At 44.2% G+C, this 20,058-nt stretch overlaps 1 protein-coding gene across 2 annotated transcripts in view; it reads right to left on the minus strand.

Annotated features, from left to right (window-relative positions):
• Window positions 1–8,807, minus strand: part of LOC121857096 (protein limb expression 1 homolog) — a 31,031-nt gene extending 22,224 nt beyond the window's left edge. The window contains exon 1 of one of the 2 annotated variants that reach the window (XM_042352967.1): window positions 8,557–8,807. In XM_042352967.1, the coding sequence (XP_042208901.1) occupies window positions 8,557–8,685 (129 nt within the window). In that variant the 5' untranslated portion in view covers window positions 8,686–8,807. The remainder of the gene's footprint in view (window positions 1–8,556) is intronic. The other variant, XM_042352966.1, reaches the window with a different exon arrangement.
• Between the last annotated feature and the right edge of the window lie 11,251 nt (window positions 8,808–20,058).

Below are 20,058 nucleotides of genomic sequence, written 5' to 3' on the forward strand. Positions count from 1 at the left end.
AGAGGGCTATGCGGTATGCGCGCTGCCTCCGACTCATTGCCGCCTCTCTGACTTGTTTACATTTACCCCATTGTCTCTGACTTCGTGTTTTTTCGTGTGTTATGCAATAATGCCTAAACACCCAAGTGTTAGTTTCTCTTGTGCTGCCTCCTGTGGGTCTTACTGTTAAGCTTGATGTGATAAGGCATAATAAGAGTGTTAATGGACCAGCAAACAGTGGTGTAGACTTATAGTTGCCACCCTAGACCATCTCTACCATCCTCAAAACAGATAAATGTCTCAATTTATACTTTACATTGCTCATTGAAGGCCTATTATGTTTGCTTTATGTGTCTGCTTTATTTTCTTGCTTCCAGCACAAAGATATATTAAGGGTAGATGGGAGTTTTTGGAGGGTGGCCGGTCCCTAGCCCCCAGAATTTTTTTATATTCTTATGAGATTAACTACTTTGATAACTCTTGATTCACTAACCAACAAATTTTCACAGTCCGTATACGCCTCGGTTATCGGGGTATACCTGTCCAGTTAATATATAGTCACCCTACATCCTCTCCATCTGCATCCTTATCAAATGTGTATACCATCACAAAGACTCAGCCTTTAACCATTCCACTCCAAAATATGTTCCCTCCTTTTTATTTACCATTCCAAATGCCCTATACTGTACACATCAATATTCCTAACTCCTTTGATTCTGATAACCCCCAAAACGGCCACCTAGTAACTCATCTCTGTTGCTTGAATTTTATTACATTCTGTTCCATTTCAAGTTCAGAAGTTAATGGAAGAATTATTATAGAGGTATTATCTCTGATCTTCTCCAAGCTCCCTTTCCTTCCCTTATTATATTTCTCAGTCATCCCTCCTCCCTTATATTTTCTCACCATTCACAATGTTAAGACCACAGCCTCTTTCTTCTTAGTAATAAAGCCTTTAATACCCTTAACTGTGTGACTCCATCTTAACTTACATCTTTTACTTGATCTCCTTACTCTAATTGGCTCATTCCAGGGTCTCTTGATCTCCTTACTCTGACTGGCTCATTCCAGGGTCTCCTGATCTCCTTACTCTGATTGGCTCATTCCAGGGTCTCTTGATCTCCTTACTCTGATTGACTCATTCCAGGGTCTCTAGATCTCCTTACTCTGATTGGCTCATTCCAGGGTCTCTTGATCTCCTTACTTTGATTGACTCATTCCAGGGTCTCTAGATCTCTTTACTATGAGTGGTACTCTCAACATCTTCATCTTTGCACCATATATCAACACTGGCTAAATCATTGTCTTATATATCTTCAACGTCAGTTTTTGACAGCCTTCAATTAGACAAAATTCCCTCAACCTCCCTCCACCTGCCCATGCCACCCTCATTCTATCCCTCACTTCCTTTTCATAAATTGCCTCCAACCCTCAACAATCGTGATGCCCATGATACTGGTCAGATTAAAAAGAAAAATACCTGAGGGGCTTCCAGCACCCCCCAGCTGGGTGAGCTCACTGTGCTCACCATGTTCCACCACCCACAACTTCTTGGACTCCCCCCCTTCCTTTTGATATTACAGGATCCGCCCCTGCATCCTCTCCCATCTTGTTCTTGACACACCATAACCTCTGTCTACCCAACACTCACTGTCAACCCCTGGCTCCCAAGACTCTTCTACACTGCAACATTCCTGCAGCTCCTTTATTTCTGCTGTAATAATAATATCATCCACAGCCTTGGAGCTCCCCAACCACCAGTCCCTGATATTCCCACTAAGTACATCCATCAGGACCACCAAGAGTAAGGGACTTAACAGTCAACCTTGACATAAAAAAAAAACTCTCACTTCAAACTGATGCGAGTCCCTATATGCAGTTCTTGTCAGAGTTTTAGCTCTCATATACTCCCCTTCCATTATTCTAATCATTTTTTTGTTATTCCCTTTTCCTTCAGGCATTAATACACAACTTCCTCAGGATTCTGTCAGATGCCTTAACCACAGAAGCTGTGTCCCTTGAACAGCTTCTCGTGGATTTGCCACCTGATGTACTGTAGACAGCATCCCTTCATAAATGCTTCCTGCATGTCATCAGTGTTCACCATTTCCCTCAACTTCTGGTACACTATTCACTCCTATGCTTTCATAGTACAGTGTGTTCCATAGCCTTAACCCTCCTACAGTTTCCACAATCCATGACATCACCCTTCCACTGATCTGGTGTGAGACTACAACACTACACACATCTGGTGTGGGACTACAACACTACACTGATCTGGTGTGAGGCTACAACACTACACACATCTGGTGTGAGACTACAACACTACACTGATCTGGTGTGAGGCTACAACACTACACTGATCTGGTGTGAGGCTACAACACTACATTGATCTGGTGTGAGACTACAACACTACACTGATCTGGTGTGAGGCTACAACACTACACACATCTGGTATGAGACTACAACACTACACTGATGTGGTGTGAGACTACAACACTACACTGATCTGGTGTGAGACTACAACACTACACACATCTGGTGTGAGACTACAACACTACACTGATGTGGTGTGAGACTACAACACTACACTGATCTGGTGTGAGACTACAACACTACACACATCTGGTGTGAGACTACAACACTACACTGATGTGGTGTGAGACTACAACATTACACTGATCTGGTGTGAGGCTACAACACTACACATCTGGTGTGAGGCTGCAACACTACACTCATCTGGTGTGAGGCTACAACACTAGACTGATCTGGTGTGTGAGGCTACAACACTACACTGATCTGGTGTGAGGTACAACACTACACTCATCTGGTGAGACTACAACACTACACTGATCTGGTGTGAGACTACAACACTACACTCGTCTGGTGTGAGGTACAACACTACACTCATCTGGTGTGAGACTACAACACTACACTCATCTGGTGTGAGGCTACAACACTACACTCATCTGGTGTGAGGCTACAACACTACACTCATCTGGTGTGAGGCTACAACACTACACTCATCTGGAATGAGACTACAACACTAGAGTCATCTGGTGTGAGGGTACAACACTACACTCATCTGGTGTGAGGCTACAACACTACACTGATCTGGTGTGAGACAACAACACTACACTGATCTGGTGAGGCTACAACACTACACTCATCTGGTGTGAGGCTACAACACTACACTGATCTGGTGAGGCTACAACACTAGACTGATCTGGTGTGAGGCTACAACACTAGACTGATCTGGTGTGAGGCTACAACACTACACTCATCTGGTGTGAGGCTACAACACTACACTCATCTGGTGAGGTGGGGCTACAACACTACACTCATCTGGTGTGAGGCTACCTTTACTACACTCATCTGGGTGTGAGGCTACAACACGCACTCATCTGGAATGAGACTACAACACTAGAGTCATCTGGTGTGAGAGGCTACTACACACTCATCTGGTGTGAGACTACAACACTACACTCATCTGGTGTGAGACTATAACACTAAGTCATCTAGTGTGAGGCTACAACACTACACTCATCTGGTGTGAGGGTACAACACTACACTCATCTGGTGTGAGACTACAACACTACACTGATCTGGTGTGAGACTACAACACTACACTCATCTGGTGTGAGGCTACAACACTACACTGATCTGGTGATGCTACAACACTAGACTGATCTGGTGTGAGGCTACAACACTACACTCATCTGGTGTGAGGCTACAACACTACACTCATCTGGTGTGAGGCTACAACACTACACTCATCTGGTGTGAGGCTACTACACTACACTCATCTGGTGTGAGACTACAACACTACACTGATCTGGTGTGAGACTATAACACTAGAGTCATCTGGTGTGAGGCTACAACACTAGAGTCATCTGGTGTGAGGCTACAACACTACACTCATCTGGTGTGAGGCTACAACACTACACTGATCTGGTGTGAGGCTACTACACTACACTCATCTGGTGTGAGGCTACAACACTACACTCATGTGGTGTGAGACTACAACACTAAAGTCATCACTACACTGATCTGGTGATGCTACAACACTAGACTGATCTGGTGTGAGGCTACAACACTACACTCATCTGGTGTGAGGCTACAACACTACACTCATCTGGTGTGAGGCTACAACACTACACTCATCTGGTGTGAGGCTACTACACTACACTCATCTGGTGTGAGACTACAACACTACACTGATCTGGTGTGAGACTATAACACTAGAGTCATCTGGTGTGAGGCTACAACACTAGAGTCATCTGGTGTGAGGCTACAACACTACACTCATCTGGTGTGAGGCTACAACACTACACTGATCTGGTGTGAGGCTACTACACTACACTCATCTGGTGTGAGGCTACAACACTACACTCATGTGGTGTGAGACTACAACACTAAAGTCATCTGGTGTGAGGCTACAACACTACACTCATCTGGTGTGAGGCTACAACTCTACACTCATCTGGTGTGAGGCTACAACACTACACTGATCTGGCGTGAGGCTACAACACTACACTCATCTGGTGTGAGGCCACAACACTGTATTGATCTGGTGTGAGGCAACAACACTACACTGATCTGGTGTGAGGCTACAACACTACACTGATCTGGTGTGAGGCTACAACACTACACTCATCTGGTATGAGGCTACAACACTACACTCATCTGGTGTGAGTCTACAACACTACACTCATCTGGTGTGAGGCTACAACACTACACTCATCTGGTGTGAGTCTACAACACTACACTGATCTGGTGTGAGGCTACAACACTACACTGATCTGGTGTGAGGCTACAACACTATACACATCTGGTGTGAGGCTGCAACACTACACTCATCTGGTGTGAGTCTACAACACTACACACATCTGGTGTGAGGCTACAACACTACACTCATCTGGTGTGAGTCTACAACACTACACTGATCTGGTGTGAGGCTACAACTCTACACTGATCTGGTGTGAGGCTACAACACTACACTCATCTGGTGTGAGGCTACAACACTACACTCATCTGGTGTGAGGCTACAACACTACACTCATCTGGTGTGAGGCTACAACTCTACACTCATCTGGTGTGAGGCTACAACACTACACTGATCTGGCGTGAGGCTACAACACTACACTCATCTGGTGTGAGGCCACAACACTGTATTGATCTGGTGTGAGGCAACAACACTACACTGATCTGGTGTGAGGCTACAACACTACACTGATCTGGTGTGAGGCTACAACACTACACTCATCTGGTATGAGGCTACAACACTACACTCATCTGGTGTGAGTCTACAACACTACACTCATCTGGTGTGAGGCTACAACACTACACTCATCTGGTGTGAGTCTACAACACTACACTGATCTGGTGTGAGGCTACAACACTACACTGATCTGGGTGGGAGGCCACATCACTCATGTGGCAGGAGGCTACAACTCTACACTGATCTGGTGAGGCTACAACACTACACTCATCTGGTGTGAGGCTACAACACTACACTGATCTGGTGTGAGGCTACAACACTACACTGATCTAGTGTGAGGCTCCAACACTACACTGATCTGGCGTGAGGCTACAACACTACACTCATCTGGTGTGAGGCCACAACACTGTATTGATCTGGTGTGAGGCTACAACACTACACTGATCTGGTGTGAGGCTACAACACTACACTGATCTGGTGTGAGGCTACAACACTACACTCATGTGGTGTGAGGCTACAACACTACACTCATCTGGTGTGAGGCCACAACACTGTATTGATCTGGTGTGAGGCTACAACACTACACTCATCTAGTGTGAGGCCACAACACTGTATTGATCTGGTGTGAGGCCACACCACACCCCATGTGGTGTGAGGCCAACACCACTGGATCTGCCAGGCCACAACACTACACTCATCTGGTGCGAGGCTACAACACTACACTGATCTGGTGAGGCTACAACATCACACACTCATCTGGTGTGAGGCTACAACACTACACTCATCTGGTGAGCTCACACCACACTGATCTGGTGTGAGCTACAACACTACACTGATTCTGCGTGAGCTCCATGTCACTACACTCATCTGGTGTGAGGCTACAACACTACACTCATCTGGTGTGAGGCTACAACACTACACTCATCTGGTGTGAGGCTACAACACTACACTGATCTGGCGTGAGGCTACAACACTACACTCATCTGGTGTGAGGCTACAACACTACACTGATCTGGTGTGAGGCTACAACACTACACTGATCTGGTGTGAGGCTACAACACTACACTGATCTAGTGTGAGGCTACAACACTACACTGATCTGGCGTGAGGCTACAACACTGTATTGATCTGGTGTGAGGCTACAACACTACACTGATCTGGTGTGAGGCTACAACACTACACTCGTGTGGTGTGAGGCTATAACACTGAGAATAATGAATGCTGCAAGAGGCTCAATGATTACCACTACTCATAATACATGTTCAACTTATCATGTGTTAATTATGTTAATATGTATTGTTAAATGGTAGACCCTGCTGCCATATGTGACCAAGTCCCAGGTTGATGATCTGACTTTCTGCCTCATTTACACCCAATTGTAGGGTCTCAATTGTTTCTCTTACTTTGACAACATAACATAAATATCCACACTCACTCTTGATCATTTCTATTCTTTCTATTCTTTTATTCACCTATGATGTCAGTTGATATTAATATTGAAGCGGGGCCTTCCCGGATGGGTCCCACTGGTCGGGAAGGTTGTGGACCCCAGGGCCGACCTGATCATCATTCAACTACTGGGGCCTCAACTGACGCCACCGCGGTTGCTGGAGGATCGGTTTTTTTCACACTTCATTTTCCCAACATTCACGGCCTAAGATCCATTTTTCCTTCTGTGGAGCACCATCTATTAACCTCTTCCCCCGACCTCTTACTACTATTTGAACTTCAACTGACCAAAGCAGCTTCACCGAAACCTTTTCAAGTCTCCAACTACAACCTTTATACCTCCTTCCGTTCTAAGGGAGGTGTATGCGCCTACTGCAACACACGTACACCTATAGCTCGACTCACGGATCTTGAATCTCCCCTTTATGATGTCATCTGGCTCAAAATATCTCTACCAACTATGACTTTGTTTCTTTGTTTCCTATACTGTTCTCCCAACTCTACCAACTATTTGGAACTCTTTGACTATCTCACTTCTTGCCATGAGCCGTTGTTATCCACACACCCCAACACCGAGATCCTCTACCTAGGGGATTTCAATGTACATCACAGTGAGTGGCTTGGCTCTGCAAAGGATGACCAAGGTGGAGCTGAAGCACTCTCTTTTTCCTTACTTAATGATCTGGAACAAATAATTAAACGCCCTTCACGTGTTCCAGATCAACACGATCAACTTGCTTATATTCTTGAACTTTGTTTTACCTCTAACCCCTCACACTATTCATAATCAATTTTTGCCCCTTAGAGTCTTCTGATCACAATCTACCAAAACTTTCACATTACAATCACGGTTTGATCGCTCCTGCTCTCTTGCATACAGGGAGAAAGATAGGGCATATCAAGCTATGTTTTTTTTTTGGGGGGGGGATTAGTCCACCCGGGCACAGATCACTGACCCACATTGGGGCCTGGGGAGCGAAAATGTAATAATAATGATGATGATGATGACGATAATAATAATAATAATAATAATAATAATAATAATAATAATAATAATAATAATAATAATAATAATAATAATAATAAAGAACAATAAGGAAATAAAAAAATTAAAAAAGATCAAAAGTGAGAAACAATATACATTATGTATGTTGTGTTGTCGATAGTAAGAGAAACAATTGAGACCCTGTAATTGTGTGTAAATGAGGCAGAAAGTCAGATCATCAACCTGGGACTTGGTCACATATGGCAAAAGGGTCTACCATTAGACAACACATTATGCTTCCAATATCTTCCCAGGCGGTAGTACCTCCCTGTTTGGTAGCTGCCTAATAACTAATTGTCTTTAATCTATGTTATTCTGATTATAAAGATAATTATCTTTGGATGATATTATACTAAATATTTTGTGTACTTTTGACTTCATTCTTCATCCTAGCTACCGACTTTCTGCCTACTTCTCGAATCTAACCTAACCTTATCTAACTAAACCTATCTAACCTAACCTAACCAAATCTTACATACCCTAACATTATATAACCTAACCTAACCAAATCTTACATACCCTAACATTATATAACCTAACCTAACCACAAGATGACCCGCTGAGACCCTACAACATAACCCTACATGGACCTGAGACCCTACAACATGAACTACATGGACCTGAGACCCTACAACATAACCCTACATAGACCTGAGACCCTATAACATAACCCTACATGGACCTGAGACCCTACAACATAACCCTATATAGGCCTGAGACCCTACAACATAACCCTATATAGACCTGAGACCCTACAACATAACCCTACATAGGCCTGAGACCCTACAACATAACCCTACATAGACCTGGTGTGACCTGACAACACTGAACTAACCTTTGGAGTAAGAAGCAAGTAACTAACCTGGAAGGAGCCGAAGCAGGATCCACCAGGAAGAGTGACGTAGCAGACGTAGGGTGGGGAGGAGGAAGGCACAGACTCGTAGATGACAAGGGCGCCATTCTTCAGCTCTGCTCCCCGCTGGGCCTTCATTTGCCAGAACTCCTGCAGTGCCTCCACCACGTTCACTGCAAGTACGGACTTCTCTAAATAACAAATCAAAGATGGCAATCAGAACACAAAGTAAATATTAGGAATGGCACTACGACTGTTAAACATGGGTGAGTCCATATTTCATAAGGTGCGTGTCTGGGATGATCGAGACGATGCATGTCTTCCTATCACCATGGGGGTAGGAAGCTATCAGTCTTTCTTTCTAAATAAAATAATTAGTTAGCTACACACAATCACTCGTTACATTTTATGACTGGGTTCAAAGTTGACGTGTATAAACCTTGGTCCAGTGTGCCTAAACATAATTATTATTTTATTTAGGTTCCATTTAATTGTTTGGTGTATTAAATATCAACAAAGATCACTTCGGATATGTCCACCAGCCACTTGTTTATCTGTACTCTGAGGCACAACACTGTCCTCTGTCAGGTCAGTATAACTCGCTACTCACTCGACCAAACAAATATGTAAGAGTCAAGATGATGGTAACAAGTGAGATGACACGATGAAGACTCAACAAGTTAACTGCCTCATGACCTGTAGTTAACTGCCTCATGACCTGTAGTTAACCGCCTCGTGTCCTGTAGTTAACTACTCATGACCTGTAGTTAACTGCCTCATGACCAGTAGTTGTTATGTATTTCCTGCTTTCTCCAACACTCGTTGTTCTCCAACACTCGTTGTTCTCCAGCACTCATTGTTCTCCCACACTCATTGTTCTCCAACACTCATTGTTCTCCAACACTCATTGTTCTCCAGCACTCATTGTTCTCCAACACTCATTGTTCTCCAGCACTCATTGTTCTCCAGCACTCATTGTTCTACAACACTCATTGTTCTCCAGCACTAATTGTTCTCCAGTACTCATTGTTCTCCAACACTCATTGTTCTCCAACACTCATTGTTCTACAACACTCATTGTTCTCCAGCACTCATTGTTCCAACACTCATTGTTCTCCAACCTCATTGTTCTCAACTCATTGTTCTCTCATTGTTCTCCAGCACTCATTGTTCTCATTGTTCCAACACTCATTGTTCTCATTGTTCCAGCACTCATTGTTCTCCAGCATTCATTGTTCTCTAGCACTCATTGTTCTCCAGCAGTTCTCTCATTGTTCTCCACACTCATTGTTCTCAGCACTCATTGTTCTCCAACACTCATTGTTCTCCAACACTCATTGTTCTCCAGCACTCATTGTTCTCCAGCACTCATTGTCTCCCAACACTCATTGTTCTCCAGCACACTCATTGTTCTCCAGCACTCATTGTTCTCCACACTCATTGTTCTCCAACACTCATTGTTCTCACTCATTGTTCTCCAGCACTCATTGTTCTCACCAACACTCATTGTTCTCCAGCACTCATTGTTCTCCAGCACTCATTGTTCTCCAGCACTCATTGTTCTCCACTCATTGTTCTCCACACTCATTGTTCTCCAGCACTCATTATTCTCCCACTCATTGTTCTCCAGCACTCATTGTTCTCAGCACTCATTGTTCTCCAGCACTCATTGCACTCATTGTTCTCCACACTCATTGTTCTCCAGCACTCCCACACTTGTTCTCCAGCACTCATTGTTCTCCACACTCATTGTTCTCCAGCACTCATTGTTCCTCAGCACTCATTGTTCTCACTCATTGTTCTCAGCACTCATTGTTCTCCCACACTCATTGTTCTCCAGCACTCATTGTTCTCCAGCACTCATCGTTCTCCAGAACTCATTGTTCTCCAGCACTCATTGTTCTCCAGCACTCATTGTTCTCCAGCACTCATTGTTCTCCAGCACTCATTGTTCTCCAGCATTCATTGTTCTCTAGCACTGATTGTTCTCCAGCACTGATTGTTCTCCAACACTCATTGTTCTCCAGCACTCATTGTTCTCTAGCACTCATTGTTCTCCAGCACTCATTGTTCTCCAACACTCATTGTTCTCCAACACTCGTTCTCCAGCACTGATTGTTCTCCAACACTGATTGTTCTCCAGCACTCATTGTTCTCCAGCACTCATTGTTCTCCAACACTCATTGTTCTCCAACACTCATTGTTCTCCAACACTCATTTGGAGTTGTCTTCTGACCTCGCTAGAAGAAAGGTCACAGCGGCTTAGCTCCCGGGGATAAACTGTCAGTAATGGCTAGTGCAACTTGTGAACAGGGCCGTGCCCTTCTGAGGGCCGAGTTGGAGAGGGCCAAGGAAGATATCTTGAAATTAAAAGAAGAGATAGCGAGGATGTAGGAAGAAACGAGACAAGGAAAGCAGGTGAATGTCGAAAACTCAGGCGAATGGAAGGTTGTGAGTATAGAGGGACAACCAAACTGGTGGTGAAAAAACACCAAGGAAACGACAACAACAGCTAAGTGTACCAACTCTTTCAGTACCTTGATAGATGAATTGGACGTTAGTATAGTCAGGGACAAGGCTGACAAGGAAGGTAAGAAAATCTTGATTGTTGGCAACTCCCAGGTACGGTACATGGACTGAGCTTTTTGCGGTAAAGATAAAAATAGGATGAGGGTGTGTTTGTCAGGAACTGGAGTGGGGGATATAGTTGACAGGATGGACAACATCTTGTCTGGTAATGGGAACAAACCCATTATCTGCCTCAGTGCAGGAGGCAATAATATTGGCTGGTGTAGGAGTGAGGAGCTTCTTGATAAGTTCAAGACAGGTATAGAACGTGTTAGGTCTAGGGGAGGGATCCCTATCATATGTGGTGTCCTGCCTAGAAGTAGAGTTGGCAATGAATGGTTGTCAAGGGCAGTTGGTGTCAACGGCCGTCTTGACAGATATTGCAAGTCAATATCAGTCCCATTCATTGACAACTGGGACAACTTCTACGGCAGAAGGGACCTTTATGCTAGGGATGGGGTGCATCTGTCTAGGGATGGAGTGGCTACCCTGGCTGGAACTCTTGAAACTGCAGTCCAAAAGATGTCGAAGTCTTTAAACTGCTAGGGGAACATATGAGCACGGGGGTGGAGGAGACTGCAGTGGGAGCGGGTAAACAAAATGAAAGGTTACAGGGAAATAGTGATAGGAATGACGACAAAACTAATTAGACAGCGAGTTAAAACCTAAACGCGGCAAAGGGAGGACTCAGAACACGACTAACTTAAATGTCTACTACATGAACAGTAGAAGTATGAGAAACAAAATGGATGATATTAGGGCCTTGGTATGTACCGAAAAAATCAATATAAGAGCATTCACTGAAACATGGATCAACCTAGACTCACGTGAGTTACCTGTCGAATACCAAATTGCAGGTTACAAATTATTCCATACCGATAGGCAGATTAGGAAAGGAGGCGGAGTAGCAATCTATGTCAGGGATAATCTGAAGTGTGAAATAAATAAGGGAATAAAAACTGAGAGGAATACAGAAACAATTTGGATAGAATTAATCGATTGTAGGGAAAAATTAATCACAGGAGTAATATATAGACCTCCCAATCTTGATAGAGTTTATGAACGACATATCTGGAATGAAATGCGCAGGGCTTCCATACACAACAAAGTCTGTATAGTAGGCGACTTTAACCTTGGCCAAATAGATTGGATTGACCTTGCGGGTAACTCAGAAGGGTAAACTTTGATAGTTTGAAGAGGCAGTTGAGAGAAGGGGTATTACGCTTGGGGGTGAACTACTTGGACCTGACGGTTGAAACCAACCTGATAACGAGATCTGAGTTCCGCGACAATTTAAATAATGAGTTACATAATGCACAAAGGCAGAACATACCACACAAAATACTCAGATCAAACAACAATGACCCGAAATGGATAAATATTTTTTTAAAGAACATTATTGGTCAAAGGAAGGCTATCGGTAGGAGGATAAATCGTGGCGAAATTTACCTCTGGGATTATTATAAAGTATTGGCCGGTAGGGTTAAGACCGAGATAAGGAAAGCAAAGAGGAAAAATGAGCTGAGGATATCAAGGGAGGCGAAGACAAACCCCAAGGGATTATACCAAATGTATCAAACTAAAACACGAGAAAAGATTGGACCAATGCGGTCAGATACCAGCGAGCTAACTGACAACAATGGAGAAATGAGCAATAATCTGAATAAATATTTTTCAACAGTTTTCACCACCAAAAATTTAAACATGATACCCGAGGCACCGACTCTATTCAGAGATAGTGAAGAAAACAAATTAAGCGAGATAGTAGTGACTAGTAACGATGTTAGTAAGCAAATAGACAAACTAAAGCCTAATAAGTCACCTGGTCCCGATGAGATATTTGCCAGAGTATTAAAGGAATGTAAGGAAGAGCTTAGTATGCCCTTAGCAAAGTTGTTTAACATATCCTTAAAAACAGGTGTAGTACCAGAATCCTGGAGGATAGCGAATGCAATACCGATTTTCAAGAAGGGGGATAGATCACTATCCTCTAACCACTGTCCAATCAGTCTAACATCAATTGTAGGCAAAGTACTTGAATCAATCATTTCAAACTCTATTCGAAACCACCTGGAGAAGCACAAACTGATCAATGATTCCCAAGCCGGCATTCATGTCTAACTAATCTATTAACATTCTTTTCATCAGTTTTCGAATCGGTGGACGAGGGGCACAATTATGATGTGGTAAATCTCGACTTTAGCAAAGCCTTCGAACAGAGTCCCCTACAAAAGACTAATAAGAAAGGTAGAAGCACATGGCATTAAAGGTAATATTCTGAAATGGATTAGGGCGTGGTTACAGGACAGGAAACAGCGAGTGAGCATTAACGGCACTAAATCCCATTGGAGCAACGTCACTAGTGGAGTTCCCCAAGGCTCAGTACTTGGACCATTATTATTTATTATGTAAATAAACTACATAGATGTCGGCATAGACAGCAACATAAGTAAATTTGCTGATGACACTAAAATAGGGCGTGTAATTAAATATGACGAGGACTCCGCAAGACTACAGGAAGATCTAAAAAAAATTTCGAATGGTCTGAAAAATGGCAAATGAAATTCAATGTGGACAAATGTAAAGTACTCAGTATAGGAGATGTAAACAGGGAAACCAGTTACCAGATGAACAACGATGCCATTGAGAAATCCGACTGCGAGAGAAATTTAGGAGTAATGGTAAGTAGGAATCTTAAGCCAAGTAAACAATTTGTTTTTGCTCGAAACAAGGCTAATAAAGTACTTGGGTTCATACAAAGGAGTGTTAGTTACAAGACTAGCGAGGTTATCTTAAGATTAATATCTTGGGCTTGTGAGACCTCGCCTGGATTATGCAGTTTAGTTCTAGTCACCATATTACAGAATGGATATAGAATCCCTGGAAAGAATCCAGAGGAGAATGACAAGACTAATCCCTTGCATTAGGAACCTTGAGTACAGAGACAGGTTAAAGCATCTTAATTTGCACTACCTCGAGAGACGTAGAGCGAGGGGCGACATGATAGAGGTGTATAAATGGAAGTCAGGGCTAAACAAAGGGGACATTACAAAGGTACTCAAACTATCCAACCAGGAGCGAACTCATAACAATTGTTTTAAATTAGACAAATTTAGATTTAGGCGCGAAATAGGTAAACACTGGTTTGGAAACAGAGTAGTGGATGAATGGAACAAGTTACCAAATATCATCATTAACTCGAATATGCTGAATAGCTTCAAACATAGGTTGGATGCTTATATGAGCAATAGGGGTTGGGTGTAAATGGGACTGCCCAGTATGGGCCAATAGGCCCGCTGCAGTTTCCTCCATTCTTATGTTCTCCAACACTCATTGTTCTCCAGCACTCATTGCTCTCCAGCACCCATCGTTCAACATAAATTCCCAATGATTAATTCACTCAAGTGTTTGGGTCGTAATATGGCTTTACAGGATGCTACCAGAGTTAGGGTTAAGGCAGCACAATTCTCGATAAGAGACAACTATGTAGCACGACCTAACACTTAGGTGATCTGACGTACAGTGCAGTACAGTAGTACAGTACCAATTTTTTTTAACGTCTAGAAAACAATGACTCTTTCATGTGTCTACTACAGGTACTAATCGTCTCTCTTTTTCAAGATCAGAATAAAATTAAGTCAATATTTGTGCAAGAATGCAGCTGCAGTATATTGATGTCGCAGGAACAGTCGAGTAATATAACGGTTAAAACCGAGAGGGGAAATAAAAGTCACCTTACTTCTCCATAGATATAAGTGAGGGTGTGAGGAGTCGAACATTGTCATGAGCGAACTGAACTAAAAGTTGTGTCCTCAGAGAGATGCACACAAGGAAACGGTAAGAGACGGCGTGAGAAATGTTTGAAGTGAAGGGTCATGCCAGCCTCCAATTCGCAGACATGAGGATTGCACCTTGAATAGTATAGCCTATATCTGCTACTTGTGCATAGTATGTTACGTGATTTATAGTATAACCCCCCATACCCGCTATATTACAACACCGAGACAGCCAAAGACAAGAACAAACACAGTATCTCTCATTAGTTACCACTATACATCTACTCTATAGTGCCACCATCGTTTATTGAGTAGACCCAGTCACTTCCTGTGTGACGATCGTTTAGTAGCCGCTACTGTCTTCATTACTGTCCAGTGGGAAGTTACAAAGTGACGGTCGTTTAGTAGCCGCTACTGTCTTCATTACTGTCCAGTGGGAAGTTACAAGTTGACGGTCGTTTAGTAGCCACTACCGTCTTCATTACTGTCCAGTGGGAAGTTACAAAGTGACGGTCGTTTAGTAGCCGCTACTGTCTTCATTACTGTCCAGTGGGAAGTTACAAGTTGACGGTCGTTTAGTAGCCACTACCGTCTTCATTACTGTCCAGTGGGAAGTTACAAGGTGACGGTCGTTTAGTAGCCGCTACTGTCTTCATTACTGTTCAATGGGAAGTTACAAGGTGACGGTCGTTTAGTAGCCACTACCGTCTTCATTACTGTCCAGTGGGAAGTTACAAGGTGACGGTCGTTTAGTAGCTACTACTGTCGTCATTACTGTCCAGTGGGAAGTTACAAGGTGACGGTCGTTTAGTAGCCGCTACTGTCTTCATTACTGTCCAGTGGGAAGTTACAAGGTGACGGTCGTTTAGTAGCTACTACTGTCTTCATTACTGTCCAGTGGGAAGTTACAAGGTGACGGTCGTTTAGTAGCCACTACTGTCTTCATTACTGTTCAATGGGAAGTTACAAGGTGACGGTCGTTTAGTAGCCGCTACTGTCTTCATTACTGTCCAGTGGGAAGTTACAAGGTGACGGTCGTTTAGTAGCCGCTACTGTCTTCATTACTGTTCAATGGGAAGTTACAAGGTGACGGTCGTTTAGTAGCCGCTACTGTCTTCATTACTGTCCAGTGGGAAGTTACAAGGTGACGGTCGTTTAGTAGCCACTACTGTCTTCATTACTGTCCAGTGGGAAGTTACAAGGTGACGGTCGTTTAGTAGCCACTACTGTCTTCATTACTGTAGTCTACAAGAACAGTCTTCACAGATAATTATTCATTTAGCATTTTACTAAAGGCAAGGTATTCGGTCACTGTCATATATCTACATAACAGAAATCTTTTAGTAGTTTCTGTTTTACTCTTAGAATAATTGTGTACTGGAGTTGGTATTACATGTCACTTGTACAATACTCGGCTAGGCCCGGGTAGAGGGACGAGAAGGTAGTTTCATAACTTCAAAACTGTGAAGATGTGGAACAGATTACATGATGGGATTAAAACATTCCTAATAGACCAAAAATATGACCGAGTTAGACAATAAATACCGGCCAATTTTATAATCTTTTCTTCCATTCTTAATAGAAATGTTTTGTTTTAACCGCGGAGCACTGGTCGTGTGTAAGATGGTGTAGTTTATGAGCCTATGGAGGATGTTTGGCCGGTGGTCATGTTCAAAATGGTCCCCATACTCGGCTACACGTGCTGAATATACAATGAATTCAAGAACGTTTGCAATAATAATTTACCTGGGAGTTAACATTATGCCAGAACAGCGAAAGACTTGAGTATAATTATTCAAACATGTGTAACACTGTGATCGCGTCAGGCATAGATATCCGCCCTCTTTCTAACACAAGATAAACACTGATTCTTGTTATTAAGGATTTTGGTTCAACTAAAATAACGAATATATTTCCTTGCTTGTTCATTTCTGACGTATTTCTTATATTGATGATGGTGCAGCAAGCATACCCACAGTTACCCCACCGGGTGTTGTGTTATAATAACCTCACCGATTTACAACACCCAGAGCTAATAACTGTCCCGCACCAAGACGTGTACAATGAAGGAAGTTTGCTCACATCACATCTATGCATTAAACGCTAACTGAAACACTATCGTGTGTTTTAGTATTAGCATTATTAAAACACTAATTGGAGCTGGGGCTGAGACTGGGGCTGGGGCTGTGGCTGCGGGTGAGGCTGGGGTTGGGGGTGGGGCTGTGACTGGGGTTGGGGGTGAGACTGGGGTGAGGCTGTGACGGGTCAGGGGGGTGAGACTGAGGCTGGGGCTGGAGGCTGGGCTGTGGCTGGGGGTGAGGCTGAGGCTGGGGCTGGGGGTGAGGCTGGGGCTGTGGCTGGGGGTGAGGCTGGGGCTGAGGCTGGAGCTAAGGCTGGGGGCTGTGGCTGGGGTGAGGCTGTGGCTGTGACGGGTTGGGGCTGGGGGTGAGGCTGGGGCTGTGGCTGGGGGTGAGGCTGAGGCTGGGGCTGGGGGGTGAGGCTGAGGCTGGGGCTGGGGGGTGGCTGGGGCTGTGGCTGGGGGTGAGGATGGGGCTGTGGCTGGGGGTGAGGCTGAGGCTGTGGCTGGGGGTGAGGCTGAGGCTGGGGCTGGGGGGTGAGGCTGAGGCTGGGGCTGGGGGTGAGGCTGGGGCTGTGGCTGGGGGTGAGGCTGGAGCTAAGGCTGGGGCTGTGGCTGGGGTGAGGCTGTGGCTGTGACAGGTTGGGGCTGGGGCTGTGACTGGGGCTGTGGCTGGGGGGTGAGGCTGGGGCTGGGGCTGGGGGTGAGGCTGGGGGGTGAGGCTGGGGCTGTGGCTGGGGGTGAGGCTGGGGCTGTGGCTGGGGTGAGGCTGTGGCTGTGACGGGTTGGGGCTGGGGCTGTGACTGGGGTTGGGGGTGAGGCTGGGGACAGGTTAGAGCGGATCTGTCCACCTCAGGAACACTCAATCTGTAACACATGAGAGGAGGCAGGTGTAGCCCCGTTATGAAACAATGCGTCATCTGCTGTTGACTGTTGTCAATGACGTCTTTCCCTGACGTTGGTTATTATTGCCTCAAGCCAGAGGACTAGCGTCATCCCATGTATCGTACTGACGTCAGTTGACGTGGCTTGTACAGTTTAGGCCGGGGATGGTCTGAGGTACAGTACACCGGTCCTCATTTGGGACGTTTACGATGTCGACTCACACACTGACCACGTTTAGTGTTCCCTCAGGTCAACTATTTTGGCTCCAGCCTGTTGAACCCTTCATTGGGTCACACAACAGTGAGACTCCTGTTACAGGCTCTATGAGTCTTATGCATTGGTAGCATCTTAGAGACTCACGGGCAGGGCCGGATTCAGGAGTGGGCAAAGTGGGCAGCTGCCCAGGGGCCTCCACAATCTGGGGGGCCTCCACATATTACAATATTTTATTTATTTACATAAGAACATAAGAACATAAGAAAGTGGGATACTGCAGGAGGCCGACTGGCCCATACAGGGCAGATCCCTTTCACACCCATCCCAGCACTTCCATGTGCCTATCCAACTTCGTTTTGAAGCTCCCTAGCGTCCCAGATCCTACTATAGCACTCGGTAGCCTATTCCACATATCCACAACTCTATTACCAAACCAGTGCTTGCCTATATCCTTTCTGAATCGGAATTTATCTAATTTAAAGCCATTTGTTTATTCATTTGGATTAATTTTATTTTCATTCTTTAAAATTCATGTTTATCTATTCCATCACGCAAAACTATGTTCAGCAAGAAGCGTGATAGAAATTAGGCTAGCTACTCCTTGAAATTCATGAATACCTGGTTTTCCTATGAACAGTATATTTTTAATGAATGCTATTGTTTGTGTTGCTAATAATATATTTAGAATTCCACAAACATATATTGACTAAAAATGAACTACATGGAATAACGAAAGTGAGATAAAAAAATAAATAAAATATTTTTTTCATTATCACTTCCATTATGAATGCCATCAGGGCGCTGTGTTTGTTGAAAGTCGGTCGGAGGGGGTTGGGTCGTGTAGTATCTGCAGTATCTGCACATCGGTTGTCATGTGTCTGTCGATTAAAGAGGAGACTTGCGTCGCCCATGATTTGTGAACTTCCCACGAGCAGACATAAACATGTCTTGCAAATGTAAAATGAGATAGACCTTGGACTTAAAGAAGCCTATACATGCATTCTTGGACAGAACCATTATTTGAGTAGAGGTTTATCTGATCAATAATGCAAAGAATCATCTCTCTGTAATAACTAATAATATATTCTTTTCTGTGAAGTCTCTTGAAAATTTTGACATGTGCGGTAGTAGCTATATCAGGGATGGTCGACTTGAAACCACATGAATGACTCCAGTCATGTCTCACTTTTGTGTGTGTGTGTGTTGGGAATTTGTACACTATCAATAAATATACAGTTAATTAAAATTTTCTCAATGTTCTAATTTCCCCAATATAACTGAATATGACTTCAAAATTCTCCAAAGAAGTGTTCAAATTTCAAAATTTTCCCGGGGGGCTTACAGCGCCCCCCGGAACTCCCAGATGTTTAGGCTCGCTTCACTTGGCACCCCACCCTCTTGGGTAGTTATAATGAGGGGGGCCTCCACAAAGAGGCTCCCATGGGCCTCCACAGGTCTAAATCCGGCACTGCTCACGGGCATTCAGTTTTGGGTCCATTCGACTTAAATGGGCCCAGCAACATGGTAAAGACGAGTGGCCCTACACCTGTAGTTCGGTGCTGAAAATGGACCAGTGTTCATATCCAGCGGAACTCTGCCAGGACCATTAGTCTGGTCAGCGAGGAAACATCAGAGCGGTGCCGGGATACTAACAGTGTCTTATCCAACCATCACCTTTATAACATTAGCAAAATAGACAAGTGTCGAGTTTTGTAACAAAAATAATATAAGGGAGTTTCGCTTATGTCACCAACAAGGACAAGACAATGAGGAGTTGCTCGGTGTGTCAGCCAGGAGGTTTGGCCCAGCAGCTTCTCACTATTTACGGTAGACAGATGTGTGTACATTGCGATAAGTTGAATTCCCTTTAATCGTGGTAGACTATGTTGGTTTAGGTCAATATAGACACACACAGACAATTTTCTTTACCAGACACAGTTGGAATATCCTAACAGGAAGCGTGGGTGACTAAAACCAATGTAAACGACT

The sequence above is a fragment of the Homarus americanus genome, unplaced genomic scaffold (assembly GCF_018991925.1).
Source record: "Homarus americanus isolate GMGI-L3 unplaced genomic scaffold, GMGI_Hamer_2.0 scaffold20465, whole genome shotgun sequence".
Classification (NCBI taxonomy): domain Eukaryota; kingdom Metazoa; phylum Arthropoda; class Malacostraca; order Decapoda; family Nephropidae; genus Homarus; species Homarus americanus.